The 26,712-nt window shown below is 51.3% G+C and overlaps 1 protein-coding gene across 1 annotated transcript in view; it reads right to left on the minus strand.

The window, feature by feature from the left end:
• Positions 1 to 26,712, minus strand: part of FAM178B (family with sequence similarity 178 member B) — a 101,804-nt gene that overhangs the window by 65,670 nt on the left and 9,422 nt on the right. The window contains exons 5-7 of the mRNA XM_040224797.1: positions 25,657 to 25,809; positions 17,052 to 17,157; positions 13,378 to 13,462 (exon numbers count right to left, since the gene is read on the minus strand). Of these exons, the coding sequence (XP_040080731.1) occupies positions 13,378 to 13,462; positions 17,052 to 17,157; positions 25,657 to 25,809 (344 nt within the window). The remainder of the gene's footprint in view (positions 1 to 13,377; positions 13,463 to 17,051; positions 17,158 to 25,656; positions 25,810 to 26,712) is intronic.

Here is a 26,712-nt window from a genome sequence, read left to right on the forward strand (position 1 = left end):
GGCTCTCGGACCTGCCAGGAATGCAAGCGAAGGCTAAGACAAAAACAAGCGAAGCCGTGGTCCCTGAGCTCTGCGGCTCACAGCCCACTGGGAGAAATGATATGAATCCAACAACCCACACATCAGCTATGAGCAGAGCCACAAAGACCAGGCAAGGAGCGTGAGAGTAGAGGAAGGGAGGTGGGGGCGGGGGCAGCACAGACTGCCCTGAGGAGGCAGTGTCAGAGAGAGGGAGTGAGAAAGGCAAAAGCCAGGGAACTGCTGGGAGGTGGGAAGAGAGGTCTGGGCGGAGAAACTGACATGCGCCAAGGCCCTGTAGCAGGAGCACAAATGGGGAGAAAAAAGGGCAGTGAGGCTGGAGCACAGACAGTGAGAGAAAAAGATAAAATGAGCTGGATCAGGGGTCAGGCTCACCACATAGGAGACTGCACTTCATACAAAGACTGTGAAGCTCAGTCTTTCCAGCCCCCGGAAAGTGAAGTGTTAGTCACTCAGTCGAGTCTGACTCTGTGACCCCATGGACTGCAGCTCGCCAGGCTCCCCTGTCCATGGAGTTCTCCAGGTAAGAATACTGGAGTGAGGTGCCAATCCCTTCTCCAGGGGATCCTCCTGACCCAGGGATCGAACCTGGGTCTCCCGCATTGCGGAAAGATTCTTTACCGTCTGTGACCCCAGGAAGCCCCTTTCAGCCCCCTGACTACCTGTAAAATGGGAAAATGACATGATCTACTTGTTGGATGGTTGTGGTGACTGAAGGAGACAGGCAGAGCCCAGGACTCAGGGGCTGGCATGAGCTCTCTAGAAAAGTTAGCTCTTATTCTTAATGAAATCACATTTATCATCACAACAGACAATAATGTGTTTCAAAAACAAGGCTCAGTTATGAAGCTGAATTACTATTATTGTTGCATTCCAACTGGAGACTCTGGAGAGGCTGTGCTGAGCCAATGACAGTTTCAAGGGAGCCGGGGAGTGGGGGGCGGATCTCCTGGGTGGTCCTCAAAGTGTCTTCCTGCCCATTTGGGTCTACATGACACTTTTGCAGCACCATCAGGGTTAGGATGGAGCTCAAGTGCAGCTGGGCCCACAGAACTGGATCCCTAGGGCCTTCCCTGGTGGCCAAGTGGTTAAGACTTCACCTTCGAATACAAGGAGGTGTGGGTTCAATCCCTGGTCAGTGAGCTAAGATCACAGGTGCCTCCTGGCTAGGAAACCAAATCCTAAAACAGAAGCAGTATTGTAACAAATTGAATAAAACTTAAAAAAAAATGGTCCACATAAAAAAAAAAGTCTTTAAAAAAGAACTGGATCCTGGCCTGTCTCTCTGGGCCCGGGAAGGGGGCAGCTGCTCTGAGAAGTTCAGGAGTAAATGGCACCCACATAGCAACGCAGAGCGGGCCCTGGACCCAGTACAAAAGTGCTCCGTGTGTGTGTGTGTGTGTGTGTGTGATCCACGAGTAACAAGGCTGTGGGGAGCCCCAAGGGGCAGCTGTCCACAGGCTGGGCCTCCACTCAGCTCCAGGAGGCCCTGAATGGACTGCTTCCCACCCCCCCACCCCCACCAGCCCCACACCCGGAGACTGCCCAGCCCACCGTGGCAGGCAGAGCAGGTGAAGTAAGGGCAACTAATCATAAGGCAGCAAAGAGCAGACAGTGTCAATCGGATCTGTAGACTAAGAAGTTTCTGACTGCTTAAAAATGTGAGAAAGCAGAGAAAAGAAAAACAAAATCCAGCCATCTGAGAATAGGGTGAGAGATAAATGGCCAAAACAAAGAACTGCAGAAATTAAGAGGAAGTACAGAGAGTATTTAGAATATTCGTGCTGCTTAGTTCCTGAGGTCTATCTAATGATCTCTGATTCATAAAGAAATACATTAAATTTTTTTCTATTTTGGCTGTGCTGCACGGCATGTGGGATCTTAGTTCCTCACCACGGACTGAACCCCTGCATTGGCAGCTTGGAGTCTCAACCACTGGATGGTCAGGGAACTTCCTATATTTTGTTTTGATATTAGCTATCATTCTGAATGTCCACTGTACACCAGGTGCTTCATATATGTAATTACTTATTCAGTCACTAAGTTGTAGCTGACTCTTTGCGACCCCATGGACTGCGGCATGCCAGGCTTCCCTGTCCTTTACTATCTCCTGGAACTTGCTCAAATTCATGTTCATTGCGTCGGTGATGCTATGCAACCATCTCATCCTCTGTTGTCCTCTTCTCCTCCTGCCTTCAATCTTTCCCAGCATCAGGGTCTTTCCCAGTGAGCTGGCTCTTCGCATTAGGTGGCCAGAGTAGTGGAGCTTCGGCGCCGGCCTCAGTCCTCCCTGTCAGTGTTCAGGGCTGGTTTCCTTCAGGACGCACTGCTTTCAGCTCCTTGCAGCCCAGGGGACTCTCGAGTATCTTCTCCACGCGGCACTACTCACGCTGAGGAGAACGCTCAGTGCTCGGCACCTGCCGCTCAGGTGAGGACCTGGCGCCTGATCGCCAAATTCGGCCTGGATCTGGAGGCAGCCAGGACCTGCTGCACGGGTTTCCCCACCCAAGGCCCGAAGAAGGATATAGCAAGGGGAGCCCGAAGAAGCATTCAGAGGGCAACTGAAGCAATGCTAGGGTCATCAGAGCTGCCACCGCATACCGCTTAAAAGGACTGCGCTAACCGAGTGGTGGGGAAGACGTGGAGCAAGGGGGCACGGCTAGGGGGAAACTGCACAACAGCTTTAGAGAAAAACGGGGCGGCTTAAACACACGCCTCCCGTAGGGCCCAGCCTACTCACGCACACACGTTTACCCTACGGGCCCACACAAAGACTTACACAAGAACGCTTCTGTCGACTTTAAAAGCTCCCAAACTGAAAGCAACCGAAATGTCCACTAAGAGGTGACTGGACGAACACGCTGTGGTGCTGCCCCACAAAGGAACACCATGAAGCTGTTGACTGGAATAAACTACTGATACACACAACGGTGTTGGTGCATTTCAAAGTAATTGAAAGAAGCAAGACCTAAAAAAAGAGTACCTACTGCATGGTCCCGTTTATATAAAACTATAGAAAATGCCTGGAGAATCCCACGGACAGAGGAGCCTTGCGGACTATGGTCCATGGGTGCAGAGAGTCAGACATGACAGAAGCGACTTAGCACGCATGCAGGCGTAGGAAATGCAAGCTAATCTGGAGTGACAGAAAGTAGATTGATCGCTTCCTAGGTATAAAAGGGGATAGGAATGGATTAATGACAAAGAGGCACCAGAAAGCTTAAGGGCCCGGGACAACAGACATTTTGACCGTGGTGAGGGTTTTATGGGCCTATGTTTGTGTTTTGTGCGTTAAGTGGCACACGCTGAATGCATACAGGTTAAGGTATGTCAATTATGCCTCAACAAAACTTTAAAAAGATGAGTTAAAATGTAAATATAAGTGTTAATGTTTTCTTTTCACACCCAGGGGTGGGGTGGGGGGGGCGCTGTTTCATCTCCCTCCACTCTGGAGAAAACCCTGCCTGACTTGTGCCGTGTGGCCTGTGGCCTCTCCTGACATCCGGGAGAGAGCGGGGAAACTCTTACAAGAGTAACTCTCCACGGGAGGCAACTGCAGGTAAATGTCAACGTGACAGAAGAAAGATGGTGTAAATAAACCTGTAAATACAAGAACACACACTAAGTGGACTGGGCATTAATTCTGCTCCTGAAAATCGTTACAAGAAGCTGTTGATTATGAGGAGAGGAGCGGGCTGTGGGGAATGGGTGGAGAGCTGGCGTTCACTTTTCAAATACCTTTCTCTTGTCCTATTTGAATGTTCTACGCTTGACGCATAGAGCACTTCTGAGAAAATAAAAACAGGTTCCGTGGCTACTGAGATCACTGGTCATCTTTTGGCATTCTTCTCTTTTCTTAAAAATCATTTATTTAGCTGGGCTGGATCCTAGTTACAGCACTCAGAGTCTTCTGATCTTCATTAGGGCATTTGAGATCTTGAGTGGCGGCGTGCAAACTCTTAGTTGGGGCATGTGAGATCTAGTTACTCGACCAGGGATTGAACCCAGGGCCCCCTGTATTGGAAGTGCTGTGGAGTCTTAGCCGCTGGACCACCAGGGAAGTCCCTGTTATTTTTCTTATAAGAAGTAATCCTGTAGATATTATCTGGGAGGCAGGAAGGAAGGAGGGTTGAAAAGGAGGAAGGAGAGAGGATGCAAGCAATGACAGAAAAAAGTCATCCCCAAAATGGGGCGAGTCCAAGAGAGCCCCAAAGTTCCAGTGCCTATGATCCTGGAGCTCTGGGGACAGAGGGAAAAAGCGGTGATCAAGGGAAGCAGGACACAGCTTGCAAAGACACTGCTCATGAAAACAAAACAAATTTCTTCTGAAAGCTAAATGTCACACCCACTTAAAAAAATATCCAGAGAATGTCCTGGCCAGGGTCGCTTTATTCTGATATATTCTCTCCCTCCTACACAGCCATCATAGAAGCTGGCAGGGAATGGAATGAATAGGTCAGAATGAACCACACCATCTTGAAAACTAATGGGAGAGAAGCTACACGTGTTTTACTTCTTGTCCAGTGTTTTGATCTCACTGAAGGAGCTCCTCTTCTCCAGGCACTGCTGCCTACTCAGCGTGATTTGCCCTGGGTCACTGGCCAGTCCTACACGGGCACGGCTGAAGCATGTTTGTTACAGAAACATGAGGTCATTTCTCACAAGCAATTAGTTGCACAAGAACATGTTTGCTTTCAAAATCAAAGTCTGCCATTATAAAAAAAAAACTGTTAGTGTTAATAAACAAGTTCAGCAAGGTTGCAGGATATAAGGTCAGTACAGAAATACTCTGTTGTATTTCTACACACTAGGAAGGAATGATCTGAAAAGAAAATGAAGAAAAAAGTCCCACTTATGATAATATCAAAAAGAAGAAAACAGTAGGAATAAATTTAACAAAAAGAAGTGCAAGACTTGTATACCAAAAACTACAACACATTCTTAAAAAGAAATGAAAGATCTAAAGAAATGGAGAGATAGCCCATGTTCATAGATTAGAAGACTCAATATTATTAAGATGGTAATAACTCTCAAAGTCATTTACAGATTCAACAGAATCACTATGGAAAACCCAGCTGTCACTTTTGGCAGAGGTTGGCTCAGTTCAGTTCAGTTCAGTCGCTCAGTCGTGTCCGACTCTTTGTAACCCCATGAATCTCAGCACGCCAGGCCTCCCTGTCCATCACCAACTCCCGGGGTTCACCCAAACTTATGTGCATCAAGTTGGTGATGCCAACCAGCCATCTCATCCTCTGTTGACCCCTTCTCCTCCTGCCCCCAATCCCTCCCAGCATCAGAGTCTTTTCCAGTGAGTCAAGTCTTCACATGAGGTGGCCAAAGTACTGGAGTTTCAGCTTCAGCATCAGTCCTTCCAATGAACACCCAGGACTGGTCTCCTTTAGGATGGACTGGTTGGATATCCTTGCAGTCCAAGGGACTCTCAAGAGTCTTCTCCAAAACCACAGTTCAAAAGCATCAATCCTTTGGCGCTCGGCTTTCTTCACAGTCCAACTCTCACATCCATTCATGACCACAGGAAAAACCATAGCCTTGACTAGACGGACCTTTGTTGGCAAAGTAACATCTCTCTTTTTCAATAAGCTATCTAGGTTGGTTATAACTTTCCTTCCAAGGAGTAAGCGTCTTTTAATTTCATGGCTGCAATCACCATCTGCAGTGATCCTGGAGCCCCCCAAAATAAAACCTGACACTGTCTCCCCATCTATTTCCCATTAAGTGATGGGACCAGATGCCGTGATCTTCGTTTTCTGAATGTTGAGCTTTATGCCAACTTTTTTACCTCCTCTTTCACTTTCATCAAGAGGCTTTTTAGTTCCTCTTCACTTTCTGCCGTAAGGGTGGTGTCATCTGCATATCAGAGGTTATTGATATTTCTCCCAGCAATCTTGATTCCAGCTTGTGCTTCTTCCAGCCCAGCATTTCTCATGATGTACTCGGTATATAAGTTAAATAAGCAGGGTAACAATATACAGCCTTGACATACTCCTTCTCCTATTTGGAACCAGTCTGTTGTTCCATGTCCAGTTCTGACTGTTTCTTCCTGACCTGCACATAGGTTTCTCAAGAGACAGGTCAGGTGGTCTGGTATTCCCATCTCTTTCAGAATTTTCCATAGTTTATTGTGATCCACACAGTCAAAGGCTTTGGCATAGTCAATAAAGCAGAAACAGATGTTTTTCTGGAACTCTCTTCCTTTCTCAATGATCCAGCAGATGTTGGCAATTTGATCTCTGGTTCCTCTGTCTTTTCTAAAACCAGCTTGAACATCTGGAAGTTAACGGTTCACGTATTGCTGAAGCCTGGCTTGGAGAATTTTGAGCATTACTTTACTAGCGTGTGAAATGAGTGCAATTGTGTGATAGTTTGAGCGTTCTTTGACATTACTTTCCTTTGGGATTGGAATGAAAACTGACCTTTTCCAGTCCTGTGGCCACTGCTGAGTTTTCCAAATTTTCTGGTTGATTAGCCAATCCTAAAATTAATATGGAAATACAAGTGACCCAGAATAGCTAAAATGATTTTGAAAAGAGTGAAGTTGGAGAAGTCACACTTCTCAATTTCAAAACTGACTACAACTATGAAGGAGGAGAAGGGGACGACAGAGGATGAGGTGGTTGGATGACATCACCGACTCAATGGACATGAGTTTGAGCAAGCTCCAGGAGTTGGTGATGGACAGGGAAGTCTGGTGTGCTGCAGTCCATGGGGTCACAAAGAGTCAGACATGACTGAGCGACTGAACTGATGATAATCAAGAATTTGTGGCACTGGCATTAGGACAAATTATATATATATATATCAGTGGACTAGACCTGAGAGTCCAGAAATAGACTCTCATATCCATGGTCAACTGATTTACTGATTTGCAACAAAGGTGCCAGATAACTCACTGTGGGAAGGCACAGTCTTTCAATAAATGATCCTGGGACAAGAGCATCTCCACATGAAAAAGACTGAAGCTGGACCCCTATCTCACACTGTATACAAAAATCAACTCAAAATGGATCAAAGGCCTAAATGGAAAGGCTACAGCTATGGAATTCTCAGAGTAAAACGTAAGAGGACACCTTCATGACTTAGATAAAGCAATGGTATCTTGACATCAAAAGCATAGGCAACAACAGAAAACAGCTAAATCAGATTTTATCAAAATTAAAAACTTTTGTGCATCAAAGGACACCACCAAAACAGTGAAAAGGTAACCCACAAGATGGGGGAAAATATTTGCAAATCACATATCTTGTAAGTGAAAGTCAAAGTTGCTCAGTCACGTCCGACTCTTTGCAACTCTATGGACTATACAGTCCATGGAATTCTCCAGGCCAGAATTCTGGAGTGGGTTGCCTTTCCTTTCTCCAGGGGATCTTCCCAACCCAGGAAGTGAACCCAGGTCTCCCGCACTGCAGGAGTATTCTTTCACCAGCTGAGCTATCAGGGAGGTGTCTAGTATCCAGTGTATATAAATAACTCCTGCAACTCAACAGAGAAATACCAACAATCCAATAAAAAAACGAGTGAAGCAGCTGAATAGACACCTCCTCTAAGAAGATACATGGATGGCCAACAAGCACAACAGGTGCTCCACATCCTTAGTCATTGGAGAAAAGCAAGCCCAAACCACAGTGAGGCATCACTTCATACCCACTAGGGTGACTCCTATCAACGGATGGACATAACGGATGTGGGCAAGGATGTGAAGGAATTAGAACCCTCACACATTTCTGGTCGGAAAGTAAAATGACGCAGCCCGTTAGGAAAACAGTTTTGCAGTCCTTCAAAAAGTTGAACAGAGTCACCCTATTAGCCAGCAATTCCACTATTAAGCATATGCTGGGAAGAACTAAAAACATATGTCCCCATACACTTGTGTGGGAATGTTCACGTTGTGTCCGACCCTCCGCGATCCCATGGGCTGTAGCCTGCTAGGCTCCTCTGTCCACGAGATTTTTCAGGCAAGAATACTGGAGTGGGTTGCCATTTCCTCCTTCAGGGGATCTTCCCGACCTAGGGATCAAACTGCATCTCCTGTGTCTCCTGCATTGCAGGCAGACTCTTTACCCGTCACAGGAGCGTTATTCACAATGGCCTCAAAGTGGAAATAACCCAACAGTCCATCAACTGATGAATGGATAAAATGCGGTATATCCATAAAATGGAATATTATTCATCTATAAAAGGGATAAAGTACTACTACATGCTACAACATGCATGAACCTTGAAAACATCATGCCAAGTAAAAGAAGCAGGCACAAAAGGTCCGATATTATGTCATTTCATGTACATGAAGTGTCTGGGATAAGCAAGCCCGTCTGGACAGAACACATTAGGGGCTGCAGGGGAGTGGGGGGTGACTGCTGATATATGAGGTGTCTCCTGGGGGTGATGAAAGTGTTCCGGAATTAGACAGTGGTGGTGAACAACTCTGAATCATACTGAATCATACACTTTAGAAGGGTGAATTATATGGCACATGAACTGTATCTAAATAACAACAACGGCAACAACCATCTGTCCTGGTCTTGCCAAATGTTAATAAAGCTTCAGGATGCCTGTAACAGCCCCCACTGTCCTCCAAGAGATGGCCCCAAATCTCCAGTCTTCTCTCCTACTCTGCCCACTCTCCCCACTTCCCCGTCTTCATGGCTGCTGCTCCCGGCTTGCCCTGCATCTCTCCTCAGCCTGGGCTATGCCCAGGGCTGCAAACAGTAGAACTAGGTTCCACCTTCAGTCGAATATAGTCTGCAGATGGGCTCACAATGGGGATTTTCTGGGTTTCATTTTTTTAACTGAATTCGTTACCACCAGGAGACTGTGCATAAACACGTATTCTGGCTACAATAGATTCTGTTGGCTGTCAATCCAAGAGCCAGGCTTCCCTTCTTCCCTAGAAAGGGAACTCTGGTTTCACCCTGTGTCTGCTCAGGGAAAGTGGGTCCACCCCCAGTGGAGGAACCACGTCATGCCATTTATGTTTGTAGATAATGTCTGAGGGTGGCTACTGGAGCTCTGAGTCACAGCAACAGCAAAAGGCTCTGGCTGTATTAGCAGAAAACAGTTTTATTATATGTCAGAAATCAACTGACCTTAAAGTTCATGAAGCTTAAGCTCCAGGACACCTCACCTGCATGGCCCTGTGAGTGTTCTAGGCTAGGCAGGGAAGCCAAGCTGCAGTCAGCAGGTGAACATGAACAGTTCTGAAAAATATCCTATAAAGAGATTGAGCGCAAAAGGCCCTGAGACTCCCAGGGTTTAATATTTATCCAGTACGATTTCTCGAACTCATTCTCAGTAAACACTCACTTCCATGTTTAATTTTCCATGTAATGAATTAGATGCTTCAGCTGTCAGAACTGCAGACAAAGATTTTAAAGCAGCTGTTAGAAGTATGCTCAAGGTGGTAAATGAAAATATGCTCATATTGAATGAACAAATAAGAAACCCCAGCAGAGAAACATAAACTGTTAAAAAAGAAACAACAAAGAACTAAATGGAAATTCCAAAACTAAAAATTCAAATATTTGCAAGGAGGCTGGAAAAAAGTCAATCTGCTGTATTCTACCCTCGAGGTGTAGGATTCACAAGGCTGAAAATTCTTCAGACCTAGTCCATGTTCAGAGAGTGTTGGTAGTTAGAATACAGGAAAAGGGTCCTCTGAAGCCTGTGATCCGATCTGTGTAATGAAACAGAATGGAAACAATGTCCTGACAAAAAGAGAGAAAAAAGTACAAGAAGCTATGACCTCTTATCCTTCACTCTTGTCCTTTCTGCCTTGAATACTGTTGTCTTGTGAGAACATGATGATGCTTGGAGCAGTAACAACTATTTTGCAACCTTGAGGGGGAGTGGTGAGAAGCGGTCGCAAGCTAAGCCAGAGCCCTGAGAGGATAAATCTGTTGAACATACTATGAAACAACCTGGTTCTGGATTTCCTGTCATGTGAGATGATAAACTGCTCTTAACTGGCCACCTGTTACATAGTCTGAGCACATCCCAACGAAGACACAGCTTCTCTTGAAAATGGAGAGATCTGGCAATATGGTACCTGCCAGCCTCTTTAGAGAGGGCAGAGGCTCTCTAGTTACTGATCTCACTTGGTCCCCACTGCAACAAAGTTTCCAATCCCTGCCCACACATCTGTTGAGAGATGGATCCATCAACTGCTCCCTCTTCTACAAAGCACTTCCCGATTTGCGCCTCCTCCACTCCAACCCCATCCAGCTAGAAGTAATTTTGGGGCAGTTCAATCTCTCCCTCCTTTCTGTCTCCTATTGTAATTGGACACTTAATCCCCTCCCACTTGACTGTCAGCCCTCTGAGGGCAGGAACCATGCCTTACCCATCCCTGTATCTCCTGCTCTCTGGTGAAGTCCCTGAATATATATGGGAGGCACTCAAGGTCTGTTTGCTGAATAAATGAATAAACACTCCTACCATTAAGAATGTCAGTGTTCCAGAATATCCCACTCTCCAAGTTCATCAGGTGATGTGTGTTGCTTCTTAATCTGGGAAGACGATTCCCACCCTATTCCAACAGTCTAGCGAATTCTGGGCTCTCAGCGCTCAGCCCTAGTCACCTGGGGCACACCCATGACAGTCACCTCTGAAGCCTGGATCCCAGGTCCTGCCAGAGGCCTGGACTTGTCCCTTACTCAGGAAGCATGCGGGCATGAAGGCAATTGTACAAGACCTTTCCCAGGATAATCTGGGAAGAACTTCTGGTCAACCACAAATTCCAGGAAAAAGTGGAAATTTACACACACACACACACACAAATCCCCTCTGTTTTACAAGAGAAAGGCTAGGCAACTTGAAAGCTCACATCCCCACCACAGATCCGAAGACCCCGGAGGGCAGCTCCCTCACAGGGGACAGGGACCCTCAGAGCACCTCAAGGTGCTGACGCCTCTGAGAAGCACAATTTCCCTTTGCATCAAGCCTGGGTCTAATTTAACTGTATGAATGCTTCCTGAACTGGCAGTTGATTTTCAGTTCCAGCTCTTGGTAGATTCTCTCCTGGCACCTGACTCTTGACTCTGTAATTGGCCTTTTGTTTTTCAAAATTATGTAAAAAACAGGTAATATAAAAACTACCATCTTAAGCATTCTCAAGTACACAGTTCAGTAGTGTTAAGTACATTCCCATTGCTCTGCAGCCTTCAGCACTACCCATTTGCAGAACTTTCTCATCCTCTCAAACTGAAATTCCATACCCAGGAAACACTAACCCTTCCAGTCTCTCTCCCCGAGGCTCCGGCAACCACTGTTCTGTCTTCTGTCTCTATGAATGTGACTCCTCTAGGTACTTCACATCAGAGAAACCCTACAATATTTGTGTGTGACTGCTTTATCTCACTTAGCATAATGTCCTCCAGGTTCATCCATGTCATAGCATGTGACAGAATCTCCTTCCTTTTTAAGGCTGATTAATACTCTGCTGCATGTATAGGCCACATTTCGCTTATGCACGCATGTGGACATTTGGGCTTTGGGTCACTTCCTCCGTTGGGCTATGGTGAGTAATGCTGCTGTGAACGTGCACGCGGGCGTGCACGCTCAGTCACCTCAGTCGTGTCCGCCTCTGCGACCCCGTGGACTGTAGCCCACCAGGACCCTCTGTCCATGGGATTCTCCAGGCAAGAACACTGGAGTGAGTGGCCGTGCCCTCCTCCAGGGGATCTTCCTGACCCAGGGTTCAAGCCTGTGCCTCTTATGTCTCCTGCATTGGCAGGTGGGTTCTTTACCACTGGCGCCACCTGGGGAGTTCGCTGCTGTGAACACGCTCGGGGGTGGGGGTGAGGGGAGGGCGTGGCGGGGGTGCTGATGACTGCTCCAGTCCCTGTTTTCAGTATTTTTGTGAACCAGACCTTTGCCCAAATCAATCAAGATCTTGACCTTGGGCATGGCATTCTGGGGGCCAGTCTCTATTCCAAGGGGAGGGGAAAAAGACATCCCCACCCCACCCCTTACACACGATGCCAGGAGAACTGCTCTGCAGTGGAGGGCCCTCCAAGCTGAGCTGAGAGTGGGACCCAGGAAGCTGTTCCTGGCCCCACCCTCCCGACAAGGGCGAATCAGAGACAATGTGGCCAAGAAACAGAGGAATGGGACGCCCCCTCTGCCTCTGAGGGGACACATACCACTGCACGGAGGAGAAGAGTGGGACAAGGGAGGCCTCTGTTCCCCAAAAGGGCAGGCCAGCCGCAGAGGCGGCCCCAGGGGCTCGAGAGGGCAGCCAGGACTGCAGGGGCAGAGGTTATGTAAAGGCAGAGGAGGCTGAGACTGGCGCTATTCAAAGGACCTCAGTGAGAGGGGTCCCAGGCGTGGGGGTGGGGCGTGGGGGAGCCAGAGGAGCCTGGAATGCTCTCATCTGACAGATGGCTCCCAGCTCAGCCAACTCCAGGAGGGGAGGCACAGAGGCAGAAATCCAAAGGGCTGGTGGCCGCTGGGGGTGGGGTGAGGGGTGGTTAACGGCGCGTCGTGGGTCTATAACCTCGGCCTTCAGAGCTCGGTGCTCCCGTGTTTTAGTGGGAGTGTGGGTGGACTGCAGCTGGTGGGCAAGGGCGAGGTCTGGACACCTGTGAGTCCCTCTCTCTGTCTGCCGTAAGCAACTTTCAATAGGTTACATGATATTTTTTGGTGCCAAACTGTCTAGGTTCAGGCACCAAATGATGACAGGCAGGGAAAGGTGCAGTCACTAAAGGGGAAATTAATTGCGTCTGTGCACTCCGAACATCTTAGGAGTATAAAAACGCCTTACATGTCAGGACCGAGGTACAGACTCAAGGCTCTCCCCTCAGCCCAGTCCAAACTTTGGGGCTCCGCCGATGCCCCGGGAACTGAGGAGGGCTGCTGCTGGGAGCTCTGCTTCAGGAACCACCCCCCACCTTGGTGACTCCAACTCAGAGAGCTTCCCTGATTCGATGCAGAGGCTCCTGCAACCCTCCCAAGCAAACTGGTGCTCTCAGTCAGAAACTGGAGGCCAGCTGTCCCCATAAGTCCAGAGAACCCCCCTTCCAGACTGTTCTGGGATCCTAAGGTTGTGAAGTCAGCCTGGACTTGGCCCCCGTGATGTGATTCTGAGGCCAGATAAGGTGGCAAGAAGCCTGTTGGCTCAGCTTTTTCCTAACGGTGGAGCCAGAGCCCGAGAGGGCCTCATGTCTACATGTCCCTGCAGTGACACAACACCCCCACCAGCACCTGCCTGCGTGCTGGACTGGGGGCGGGGCGGGGGGCGCCGAGAGCTAGGCACTGGGGGGGCTCCCCAGCTTGGGTGCCCAGAGTGCAAGTTGCCACCCTGCACTTCTGTCAGGCACTAACCGGACTGACGGAAGAGCCCGTCCAGGCTGAGGTCCCACAGGAGACCAAAGGCTCTCGAAGAAGTTTCTGGAGGCCATGTCAGCAGCTAAGAGGAGAAAAAAAAAGAAAAACAAGTTAGTTGGGTCATCACTATGGAGTAACAGTAGTAAACCTTTATTACATATTAAACAAGTCCCATTTAATGCTTACAAATCCACATGGTAGAAAGATACTATCCTTACTGCCACTTTACTGATGATGAAACTAAGCTCAGAGATGTCAAGCAACTTCCCCAGGGTCCCAGCAAGTAAGGAGCAAAGCCAGGATTCAATCCCAGGTCTAGGTGACTTGACATCTCCTACTCTGTCCACCTCCCTGTGTGGGAGTCTTGTTCCTTTTGCCGCTCACGCCCTGAGGCCCCAGCCATGCCCCTCAGGGCAGGCACCCGTGTAGGGAAGAGAAAGAGCTCAGAAGCAATAACTACAGTAAGCTGGACAAGGTCAGGCTGGCTCCTCTTCGTGAGCCTCACACGGCTTCCAGGTCAGCGCCTTATCTCACAGGCATGGGTGACCTCTGACTCTGCAGAGACCTTTCAGGACCAGGGCTCCCATCCCTAAGGGCTGGGCAGTACTGTTAGCCGAGGGCCCTGAGCTGAGTCTAACGAGAGTCCCTCACTCAAATCACTCAAGGTCACGCCTTCCCTGCCAGTGCAGTCTTCCTCTGATAACTGGCCAATGCAGGGGCCCCAAGGCCAGAACCCGTGCCTCAACTGGGACAACTCGGAAGAGTAATCCCAGTTCCAGGGCCCCTGCCCCGCCACCGCCCAGGACCAGCCGTGACCTCTCTTGCATTAGCTTTGCTCCTCAGCTTCCCTCTCTGCCCCCGCCTGCTGCCTCCCTCCCTCACAGCTGCAGCTGTCTGCTTCCAAGAGATCTAAGACATCAAAACTCTGCCTCCCTCTTCCTCTCCTAACTTCTTCATAGCTAAACACACGATCACTCCCCAACAAGAACGTGAATTCAGTGATGGCATATGCTTCCAGGTTTTGGCCTCCAAGGCTCACCTGGGAAGTCTACTCTAGAGCTCCGAGGACGAGCTGACATAACTGGTGAGCACTAAAGCTGAAGCCTGAGCTTCCCAGGTGGCTCAGTCGGTAAAGAATCCACCTACAGTGCGGGAGACACGGGTTCCATTCCTGCGTTGGGAAGGTTCCCCTGGAGGATGGCACTCCAGTATTTTTGCCTGGAGAATCCCATGGACAGAGGAGCTTGGTGGGCTATAGTCCACAGGGGCGCAAAGAGTCGAACACAACTGAAGTCACTGAGCACGCATGCAAGGCTGAAGCCTACTCCCCCAGTACCCACTGTTCATCCCGCCGAAGCCCCGGGAGCAGGGAGGCCGGCAGGCAGCAGGAACTGGTTCCCATGGGGACTCAGGATGGCCCTTCTGGAGATGCAGTTGAGGGAGCAGGGTTGGAGAAGTCTATCCCCCCAACCTCTGACCGTATAATTAATCCCAGGTATGTGTGCGGGCCCTCAGCAGCCCTGTGGCCCTGCTCCCCTAGCTGCCTTTGCTTGGGGGTGGTCCCTTAACCCCCCATAGGCCAATTAACTCTTCTTCCTGGGGGTTTATTTGACCATGGAGAGCCTGGGGCATAGAGAGAAGCTGATGTCTGTCCTAAGATCCTGACCTCTCTCCAGTGTGATTCCAGCTCCTGTGAGGCCCAGCGCTGTTCCAGCCCTTGGATCCCACGAATCACCCCTGCAGCTTTACAGGAGGGCCCCAGCACCTTCGGGGATCCCCCATGGATTTGTGCTTCTCTGAACTGGAGTCCTCACCAACAGCGTGAAGTACAGGGAGCCGTGTATACCTGGGATGTGTGTGTGCATGCCAATCATTCAGTTGTGTCCGACTCTTTGAGACCCCATGGACCATAGCCTGCCAGGCTCCTCTGTCCACGGGGATTCTCCAGGCAAGAACACTGGAGTGGGTTGCCATTTCCTCTTCCAGGGGATCTTCCCAACCCGGGGATGGAACCCTAGTCTCCTGCATTGGCAGGTGGATTCTTCACCACTGCGCCACCGGGGAAGCCCTCAGTGGACACCTGGGTCACCGCTGCCAGAATCTTTCTGTCCCTGCAGCTCAGCACGCAGCCAGTCCTCAGCCAAGGTCCGCGAGAGAACAAGTGCTACTGCTGCTGTGGGAAGAGAAGTTCCAAGCGGCAAGAGAACCTAAACCTCGGAAGTGAAGCGTCAGAGCCCACCCTAAGGCCTGTGGGGTGGTCACGTGAGTGGCAGACATCAACGCCTTGCTCCTTCTTTCCCTCCAGAGATAGAGATGTTGGGCAGGGTCTTCCCGAGAAGACGTCCCCAAGGCCAAGTGCACCCCTTGCATGGATCCGACTTCAGCTTTTGTTTCTCCTTCCTGAAGATGGAGAGCCTGACCTCTGGGTTGACACCATTCCTTCCGGATGGTGTCCAGGCCCTGAACAGAGCAGCGGGCAGGACCAGAAGGACAAGGCAGGCCACGGGAGTTCCCCATTCAACCTTCAGGCCAGATTGCTGAGCCCAGTTTACCGAGTGAGAGACGGAGACACAGAGCTGCTGTTAAATGATGGCCCACGTCACACAGTACTGGGCGGAGACGCAGGGCTGGGGGTCCTCTGCTGCCGCACCCCTCCCCCCACAGGCGACAGAGGCTGGGAAGAGACCAGGCGGGGCTCGTGCACTCCATGCGGTGCCAGGGTCGCACAAGGACCCTCTGTGGCCAGCATCTCAGACCGGCTGTGTCTGCCGTGTGCTGTGCAGGCAGAGAAGCTGCGCTGACAGGACAGGGAAGAATGGCCACTCGGTCCCGTGTCACCCGGGGCCCGGGGGAGTGGCAGGGAGGGCAACGGGGAAGGACCCCAGTGGGAAGGAGAGAGAACTGGAGGGCTGTTTCTGGAAGGCAGCCAGTCTGCCGAGGCCGAGGAGTCCCAAGAACGATCCACCTCGCAAGGCGGGTCTAATTTACAGCTGGGGTCTAGGCTCCAACTGGCAGGAATGAGACCAGCTGGAGCTTGGGACCTGCTGTCCCTGGCAGAGATGGTCCGGGGTGGGGGCCAAGGCCTCATCCCCGTGCCCTGCATTCAGATCCCAGCAGCTGGTGCCTGGGCTTTCCCTGCTGGCTTCTCCTCACTGTCTTTCTCCATGTGAGGGTTCTGAGCCTAGGGCAGAAAGCATGTTCAGCCAAGGCAAAATGTTCTGGCAGTGACCAGAAAGGAAGGGGGGGGGGTAGTCAGCAGCTGTTCTAGGCTTTTCCAGCTGACCCACAACTCCACAGCAAGCACCCCAGCTCCAGATCTACGAGGGCCTTCACACCTGCAAGGCCGCTGCCTTGCAGCGGGACGAGGGCCCAGACCAGGAGCCTGGAGAACAGCCTGCACGCAATGGGAGCACCTGTTGAGCGGGAATCAGAGAGAGGCAACACCCTGCAAGGCACACGCGCTGGGGGGTCCCGGCGTGAGGCTACAGGCCGGTGCCTGCACCTTCCTGACTCCATCACTACAAGTCTCCCTCCCTTCTCCAGCCTCAGCGAGGACCAACCCAGCAGCCCCACGGGCTGGAGGATGGGAGTCCCACCCCGCCGGCCAGCGGCCCTCCCCCGGGTGCTGGGCCGGCTCGCTCCCGCCACCTGGCGGCAGTCGTGGTCCTCACCTGTAACAGCCACCGGAGCAGGGGCATGGGGCGGTCGCCCATGGGCAGGTAGACGTTGCTCAGGAGGCCCTGGCGCAGGAAGGTGAGCTGCCGGGCCGGCGACGAGCTGCGGGGGCAGAAGGACAGAGCGGGAGGTCAGGGAGGCGACCCTCCTCCGTGACCCTCTCAGCGAGGCTGAGCGGGGGCGTCCGGATTTCAGCTTCCCCGGGCCTAGAAGCGGTCACCGCTCTGGACAAAGACGCTCAGGGCAGGCAGCTGCTGGAACAGAAAACAACCCACAGCGCCATTCAGAATCATCTGCTGTCCACGAACACGTCTCACAATGTCGTTTGCTTTTTTTTTTTTTTTTGGCAGCACCCTGCCAGGCTTGGTCTCCCCGCCAGGGCTACAACCCGGGTGCCTGGCAGGGGAAGCGCCAGGGAAATTCCCCTCTCAGAGTTTTACGCACAGGGCTGGGGAGCACAGTTTGTTTTTCCTGCGTGATGGAGCGGGAAACTGAGGTGCTGACCAGTTTTGAGAAGGGTCTGGGCTGTGAGGAGCAGCGTGCCCGGGAGCCTCGCCTCTTAGCCTGGCTGTAGCCGGGGGAGAGGATTACCCGCTGTGGGGCCAGCGTCTGGGTCCAGTTACACAGAGCATGTCTGCCCCATCTTGTGTTTTTCCAAAACAAAGGGGACACCTGAGAAGACGGGAAAAGAACAGACAGGGGCCCAGGACTGGGAGATCTGGGGAAGGAAATAACTGAGGGTGGCAGAGGGGTCTTGGGAAACCATGTGAACAGCGAGGGTCTTGACCGGGGGTGAGGGGTCGGGGGGGGGGGGCCCGTGCTTCTGGGGCCATGATTTCATGGCGGGCTGTCAGGCCTCACCCTTCTGCCCTGAGCTGCTGGCGTGCGGAGGAGCTCTGCTTTGAGCTCACTGTCACCCTGGGAGATCATCTGGACCCATGGGACCCCAGATCCCTGGACGAGGAGTCGATATGTATTTCATGTGATTTTCGGGCCTCTGGTGGAAGGTGCTGGACTTCACTCCCTCCTGTACTCCTGGCATTCTAGGGAAGTTGGGTTTGGGGTTGGATCCTCCCTGGAGGACAGGGAAGACTGGCATGCTGAAGTCCATGGAGTCACGGAGTCCAACACGACTTAGCGACTGAATAACAACAGCCTAATACTCTGAGTCTGGTGAATGCCTCTAACTCTCTTTCTAGATAATGTCCTAAAAGCAATTAATAAGGATTCCAGATAAATGAAACCGTTAACTTCATGTCCATTCTTCTTTTTTTAACAACCAAATCCAGGCGAAGAACATTTCGGACGGCATTTAAAGTCATGACTCTAGATAGAAATTTCCTCGGTCGGCCCACCCTCCTCCTCCTCCTTTTTAAAAAGGACATCATATTTTAATCTGCCAGGAACAGAATGCTCCAAAACAAAGATGCTCCTCCAAGCCAAGTTGCTGTCTCTTTGAGTATATCCAGGCAATTTACAAATTGTGTCCCCCCCACCCCCCCTCCAAATCATTTAAGTTCAGAGGAGAAAGCAGCTTTGTTCCCGTGTTTGTGAAGCTGACCGTTCTAAAACAGACCTTTATTTGTACATACAAACACGTGTGCACCCCAGGGCTGCTGGCACACGCCATTTCTGCCCCACATGCTCAGTCACACAGCCACTTTCATGTGCTGACCCCAGCGATGCCTGTGTGGCTCATGCACAGCCCCCCAAATGCAGACAACAGCCAAGCCAGCCATGTCTGGAGGACCTCACAGATTGGCAGGGCCTGGCTGGGGGCCATGTGGAAGGAGGCTGGCGCTCCAGGGACATGATGCTGGCTCTGGCATTCTGCTCAGGGGGCACCCGCCAGCTTCTCTGTAGGGGAATGGATTCTACAAGCCCCTGTCGGCTCAGATCAACACATTTCCAACTGCTGCTCAGAGGGAGAGACGCCTCTTGGTTGACGATGTCTCCCTTCTGCTACACACTTGGCAGGGCAGTCTCTGCCAGAGGAAGGATCAGTCTGCCTCGGGGTTCACTGCTGCTGCGCCAGGCTTGGTATGTAGGACCAGGGGTCAGAGATAGGCAGCAAAGGACACGGTTCAGCCATGCCTGCGAGCAAATAGCTGTCAAAGAATTCAGCTAGGCGAGATGCGAGCAATCTCCTTGTGAGTGTGCTCGGTGAAAGGGCACTGCTGCCTTTCCTTGGCTGGACCGAAAGCCCTGCCACCCTTCAGGGGAAGGACAGAGAGATGGCAGGAGGAACCTCCTGCTTGGTGGAAAGGCAGGGAGAGGCCTGGCAGGCACAGACCACCCTGATCCGAGGGAGGAGAACGGTCTGCAAGTGGGGAGGCCCCAGGGGGAGAAAGTGAGCGGGTTACGGAATCCACTGCGGTTCAGTTCAGTTCAGTTGCTCAGTCATGTCCGACTTTTTGTGAACCCAAGAATTGCAGCACACCAGGCCTCCCTGTCCATCACCAACTCCTGAAATTCACCCAAACTCAGGTCCATCGAGTCGGTGATGCCATCCAGCCGTCTCATCCTCTGTCGTCTCCTTCTCCTCCTGCCTCCAATCCCTCCCAGCATCAGAGTCTTTTCCAATGAGTCAACTCTTCCCATGAGGTGGCCAAAGTATTGAAGTTTCAGCTTCAGCATCAGTCCTCCCAATGAACACTCAGGATTGATCTCCTTTAGAATGGACTGGTTGGATCTCCTTGCAGTCCAAGGGACTCTCAAGAGTCTTCTCCAACACCACAGTTCAAAAGCATCAGTTCTTTGGCGCTCAGCTTTCTTCACAGTCCAACTCTCACATCCATTCATGACCACTGGAAAAACCATAGCCTTGACTAGATGGACCTTTGTTGGCAAAGTAATATCTCTGCTTTTGAATATGCTGTCTAAGTTGGTCATAACTTTCCTTCCAAAGAGTAAGCGTCTTTTGATTTCATGGCTGCAATCACCATCTGCAGTGATTTGGGAGCCCCCCCAAATAAAGTCTGACACTGTTTCCACTGTTTCTCCATCTATTTCCCATGAAGTGATGGGACCAGATGCCATGATCTTCGTTTTCTGAATGTTGAGCTTTAAGCCAACTTTTTCACTCTCCTCTTTCACTTTCCTCAAGAGGCTTTTTGGTTCCTCTTCACTTTCTGTCATAAGGGTTAGATGTATAAAAAAATCCCTAGCAAACTGAGAATGCTGACACGGAGTCCGAGTGGGTGCCTGTGCCTGTGACAAAGCCACCGCCAAGGTTGGAAGTTATCCTGAGAATGTCAGCATGCCATGGGGCGAGCAGGGAGGAGCAGAGCCTGCTCTTGGAGGCAGATACTGCTCAGGCCCAGCTGGGCGTAAAGCCCCGGCTGCCAGCCCTGAGGATCCAGGGAGGGGAGGGCCCCACTCCCACAAGGAGTGGCCACGGTCAGAATGTGCTGATCTCCAGCCTTGGGGGCAAGGACACAGGGCAGTGGGAAAAGAAGGAAGGAAGACAGGGTGCGGGGTGGCAAGAGGATCAGCAAGAAGGGGGAATCACACAGAACAAAGACCCCAGCCTCAGTCAGCATGCTGGGATCCTGGCGGAATTCTGATCTTCTGCTTGGACTGTGTGTTCCTGATAAGGCCCAACTCAGGATCTCCCAGCCCCCATCTCTGGTCTAGTTTACGGGCAGCAGTCCCAGGGGGCAAAGTCTCTAAATGCCTCGGGAATCCCAAGAAGACTCTTGAGAGTCCCTTGGACTGCAGAAGGATAAACACCGAGTGTCATTATTTACAGGGCATCAGTTTCTGCGCCTTTGCCAGGCTACTAAGACTAAAGCTTCAGTGAAACACCGAGTGAGACCAGCCACCAGTAAGGGTCCCGGTGCTCTTCTTTTTCTTTCGTGTAAAGATCAGCGAGCGGAGGGCTTCCCTGTGGTCCAATGGTTAACAGTCCACCTGCCAGTGCCGGGGACATGGGTTCGCTCTCTGGTCCAGGAAGATGCTGTGAGCCACGGAGCAACTAAGCCGCGCGCCACAACTGCTGAACCCGTGCGCCCTAGAGCCCCGCGCTCCCCAGCAAGAGAAGCCACCGCAAACAGAATCCTGAGCACTGTGACTGCAGAAAGCCTGAGTGTGGCAACGAAGACCCAGCACAGCCCCAAATACATAAAGCATCTTGTAAAAAAGATTAAAAAAAAAATCAGTGAGAGCCCCTCTGGTCCAAAGCCCAGGGATCCTAGCAACTGCCTGGAGGGCTACTCTCACTTGCTCTGGATTTGGGGACAAGTACAGGCAGCGGGACGGCTGAATGCTGCCCCTGCTCTGGGACCGCTGGATTTATTTCACCCGGTCTTCCCCTGCCTGCCAGGAAGACGACAGAAAGAGGTCTTGGCAAAACGGGAGCTGGGGCCTGGGCCTCAGGGAGGTCTGATGCCTGAGCACCATTTACATCACTGAACTTGGACCCATGCTGCCCCAGCCTGCTGAGGCCATTGCCGAGGAAAGTCCCCACTGGTGCTTCCGGTGTCCTGAGAACAAACTGTAAACTGCAGGTGCACCCAGAGGACAAACGTGGGTCCTGACACCCCCAAACACAATGGGGGGAGTGTGGGGAAAAGGGAGGACCCAGGGCGCTTCAGCGGGCAAGCTCCACCCCTGAGGCACTGGTTTCTGTCTTAGAGCTGCCCTGGGGCACTAGCTGCCCTAGGCCCTGTCACGAGGCTTGGATTTCCCGATAAACTGCTGTCAGGGGAGGAGGAAAGAGTTCATCCACCCTCCTCCTCCCCTCCCCCACTCCCCCGCCCCGTACCAGCTTCTGTCACAGCAGCATGTGACTTTGGTCTCAGGGAAGTGACCTGAGGTCACACGTCCAGCAGGGTAACAAATCAAAGAGGATGGTCCAGGCCACCTCCGGTCCTATAGCTGCAGTTCAGGGAGGAGTTCAGTTCAGTTCAGTCCAGTCGCTCAGTTGCGTCCGACTCTTTGCGACCCCATGAACCACTGCACGCCAGGCCTCCCTGTCCATCACCAACTCCCAGAGTTTACCCAAACTCATATCCATTGAGTCGGTGATGTCATCCAACCATCTTATCCTCTGTCGTCCCCTTCTTCTCCTGCCCTCAATCTTTCCCAGCATCAAGGTCTTTTCAAATGAGTCAGCTCTTCGCATCAGGTGGCCAAAGTATTGGAGTTTCAGCTTCCAAATCAGTTCTTCAAAGAACACCCAGGACCGATCTCCTTTAGGATGGACTGGTTGGATCTCCGTGCAGTCCAAGGGACTCTCAAGAGTCTTCTCCAACACCACAGTTCAAAAGCATCAATTCTTCGGCGCTCAGCTTTCTTTATAGTCCAACTCTCACATCCATACATGACCACTGGAAAAACCATAGCCTTGACTAGACGGACCTTTGTTGACAAAGTAATGTCTCTGCTTTTTAATATGCTGCCTAGGTTGGTTATAACTTTCTTTCCAAGGAGCAAGCGTCTTTTAATTTCATGGCTGCAATCACCATCTGCAGTGATTTTGGAGCCCCCCAAAATAAACTCAGCCACTGTTTCCCCATCTATTTGCCATGAAGTGACGGGACCGGATACCATGATCTTAGTTTTCTGAATGTTGAGCTTTAAACCAGCTTTTTCACTCTCCTCTTTCAGTTTCATCAAGAGGCTCTTTAGTTCTTCTTCATTTTCTGCCTTAAGGGTGGTGTCATCTGCATATCTGAGGTTATTGATATTTCTCCCGGCAATCTTGATTCCAGCTTGTGTTTCTTCTAGCCCAGCGTTTCTCATGATGTCCTCTGCATAGAAGTTAAATAAGCAGGGTAACAATACACAGCCTTGACATACTCCTCTACTCAGGGAGGAGAGGCGCACGTAAACCAACCCGGGAGGACCAGGGCTGGTTTAGACACCGAGACTGCCTGGCCTTGCTTTGAGATGAACTGCTGGTTTATTCTGTGCCAATATTTCCCACTCTGTACACAGGAAAGAAAGATAACATCCCTCTTCACCAGACAGCACACAGAGGTGAATCTACTTCAAGAAGTGATTTTTCACTTTTGTATACCTTTCGTTCGTTCAGGGTTGAGTCGTGTCTGACTCTTTGCAGCCCCACGGACTCTATCCCGTTAGGCTCCTCTGTCCATGGGATTTCGCAGGCAAGATCTTTGGAGTGGGTAGCCATTTCCTTCTCCAGGGGAACTTCCAGGGATCGAACCTGCATCCCCTGCATTGGTAGGCAGATCCTTTACCACTGAGCCAGCATGCAAGCCCAAGAAGTGATTTTTTAAAACTGTATTCATTCTCCCCCCAAACCAGTAATGATTACAGAAAGTGTGAAAATACAGAGGAGTCTAATGAAGAGACTGAAAGTCACCTGAAATCTCACAAAGTGAGTTCACTTTCTGAAAGGTGAGAAACCGAACCATACTGCTCTTTGAGAGATGAAGTAACCTTTTCTTCTTCCTCCATCCTCGCATTTCCGGCTGCCCACAATGCACTAATTATTGAATGGCTAGTAATTCCCACTGTCTGTCTCGACTTGAGGTCTTCAGCACAAAGAGGAAATGAAGGATGACCCGCAAGCTAAAGGGCGACCTTCAGGAAGTGGCCCTTCCCCAGCGCCTGGCAGGCGTCCCCTGACCTGGCCTCGGGCAGGGCACGGACATTCCTGTCCCAGGCCCCATCTCCGCTCTGCTTTGTTAGCAACCTTGAGGGAGGAGGTCTGGACTCTCCGCTCCAGGAGGCTGGCCGGCCACCTGGCCCCATTTGGCACAGCTGCTCTGATCCCAGGCCACCACTCCACAGGCCATCTCCTCTGTCAAACACTCGCTGCCCGCCATCCAGCCCGGGACAGAAAACCTGCCGTTGGCACCAAATCCCGAGGAGAAACAGCTCAGGAAGCCACCTGCCTCTCCCCTCTCATGTCCTCCCTGTCCAGCCGCGCCTCTGTCCCTGTGCGTCCCCTGGGTCCACTGTCTGTCTACTTTCCCTTCATCCCTTCCCCTGCCCCCCTTTCATCATCTCTTTATGAGAGATATTTGCTTTTTAAAAAACCTTTATTTATTTGGCTGCCTTGGGCTTTAGTTGTGGCATGCAGGATCTTTAGTTGCAACATGTGGGATTTAGTTCCCTGACCGGGGATCAAACCAGGGGCCCCTGCACTGAGAGCCTGGAGTCTTAGCCACTGGACCACCAGGGAAATCCCTAAGATATTTTTTCAATTTGGCAATGGGAAACTTTACCAATGTTCATACCCTAAGACCCAGTCATCTCACATCACATCCACAGATCTATTCCAGAACTGCTGACAAATGTTTCTGTATAAAGACACTCTCTACCACACTGTTTACTATGGGGGGAAGCTGGAGACCACCTACATGTGGAGAAAAATGAAGAAGACGGTTAAATATGTCGGGCATCAGTGACATGTGAGGTGTAATTTCAACATTAACATTACTTGGTCTGATTGCAACATCTGGGCCTTATATGTAGATTCTTCTTTCAACAACATATATATAAAAAAATACTTAGAAAGCAATCACAGAAATCTGAATGCTGATCAATATTAATGATATTAAGACACGTCTATATTCTTTAAGCGTAATAATGTATTGAAGTTATGTCTAAAGATAGTATTTCGGAGACCCGGATTAAAGGACTTAAAGGAGCTGTATGTGTCTGGGACTTGCTTAAGCTGATCTTGAGGGGACAGGGTGAGTGGGCAGGTGTATGGAAGAGCCAAGACTGGCTCTGAGTCGATAACTGATGTTGACTGGTAGGTACACATAGATACCCTTTACTTCTATGTGTGTTTGAAACTTTCCACGATAAAAAACTTTAAAGGAAACACATCAAAGCACTACTATTTTTCTGTTATAAAATAAGATGGGCTAGCCGGAAAAGAGAACAAGCTTCTTGTGTTCAAGTCCTAATGTGTCCCTAACCTCCACGTGCCTTATGGGCTGGGTGGGGGAGAGGTCAAGTGGTCTCAGCTTCATCTCCCAAGTGGCCGGGGCCCAGCAGGGTGCCAGCCCGCAGTGGAGGGCCAATAGCTTGAATCCTGCAGGCTTTGTCGCTCTTATTCTTAAACATGTGAACTCACCACCGCAAGAGTTGCATGTTATTGTGGTAAAGTTTTCAAAAATCCCCTAAAAAAATCAAACATAGTCACGGGTTATGTGATAATGCCTGTGAACAAGTCCCACCAAGACGAGGACCAGGGCAGCTGTCCTGACGTTATGCTGAGCTGTCCTTGTGGCCGGGGACAAACTTTCCAGGAGGAAGAGAGGAGGGGATGACAGGCCCTGGGAAACTGCTGGACGGCCAGGACAGCAGCTCCAGTGTTGATGGAGACAATAACCCCAAAGGCATGTGCGATGAGTCTGACCATGCGACGGGGCCATGGGGGAGGAAAAGGCAGCACATAACGGATGTCGAGTATCTGCTACAGCGGAAGATTCTGTGAAGGCTATACATCTAAATTAATGAAGAAAATACCATAAGCAGACATGTGTGTACTGCGCGTTTCCCTAAAGGCTGACTACCCACACTGGCAGAACACAACTTCCGACGGCCTCCTCTGGGGTGGTCCTCGCCACTGGGTTCCTCGAGGAAGGGGCCTGGTCAAGCCGCACAGATGTTTACCTGAGGAACAGCTTTTCCAGGGCGCTCCGCGGCTTCAGCTGTGAACTGTCCAGGATGCAGGGCAGGGGGTGGCGCCTGGGGAGAAACACGGTCTCACCCGGATGCACTGCTGGGATGACCTGCAGCGGCACGGAGAACGTCTCCACCAGCTTCCTGGCAAATGAAGGGGCAGGGGGAGCCGGGCATCAGCAGGCGCACCTTGTCTGTAGTCTGGAGGGAGGCCAGGGAAGGCCAGACGGCAGCCCCCTCCCCGCAGCCCACCCCCCCCACCCCACCCCCGCCCAGTGGGGACCAGACCGGGGGCACAGCGCCACCTGCTGACGGAGGGAGAGCCGCCAGATGTAGACAAAGGGGCTCTCTCCTCTCCCACGCCCTGTCGGACCCCAACCCCTCTCTCAGGGCCTTAGTGCAGGAGCCAGAAGTCCTGATCCCCAATCCTGCCCCACTCGTGGTCCATTGTCCACTGTGTGCCCACAAGTGCAGGTGCCAGATGCTCAAGGATGAGGCAGGCGTGGGCTGCCCATGCTCGGCCAGGACAAGTGTAAGGGGATCACAGCGAGGCCCTCCAGCAAGTGGACCGGCCCCAGAGCAGCCACACGGCGCGGGGAGAGGCTTGGGAGAGAAGCCCTGGGTGGGTGCGGCACGCCGGGGAGCATGATGTGGGGGTCAGGGCTCTTTCTCTGAGCAGCATCCTCAAGGCCTCGTGAGCAGGAGGACTCCCCAGGGAGCCTGGGAAATGCAGGGGCCCAGGCCAGCGCTACTCTGAGAGTCATTTAGTGAATCAGAGCTAGGTCCCATGGATAGGGAAGGAACAGGCAGAAGAAGAGGGGACACATTCCAGCTCTATGGGGATGTGTCTAAGGCAGGAGGTGAAGACTCCCTCAAAATGGGGCCAGTCGCAGCACCATGCAGGATGGAAGGGTCTCCTTTACACAGAACGCAGAGGGTGAACACAGCTAGCCACAGAACAGCAAGAGTGTGTGTGTGTGTGTGTGTGTGTGTGTGTGTGGTGCAGGTACACAGACATGCACACAACAGCCTGCACACATCTGACAC

Source organism: Oryx dammah, unplaced genomic scaffold (assembly GCF_014754425.2).
Source record: "Oryx dammah isolate SB20612 unplaced genomic scaffold, SCBI_Odam_1.1 HiC_scaffold_25, whole genome shotgun sequence".
In the NCBI taxonomy this organism is placed as follows: domain Eukaryota; kingdom Metazoa; phylum Chordata; class Mammalia; order Artiodactyla; family Bovidae; genus Oryx; species Oryx dammah.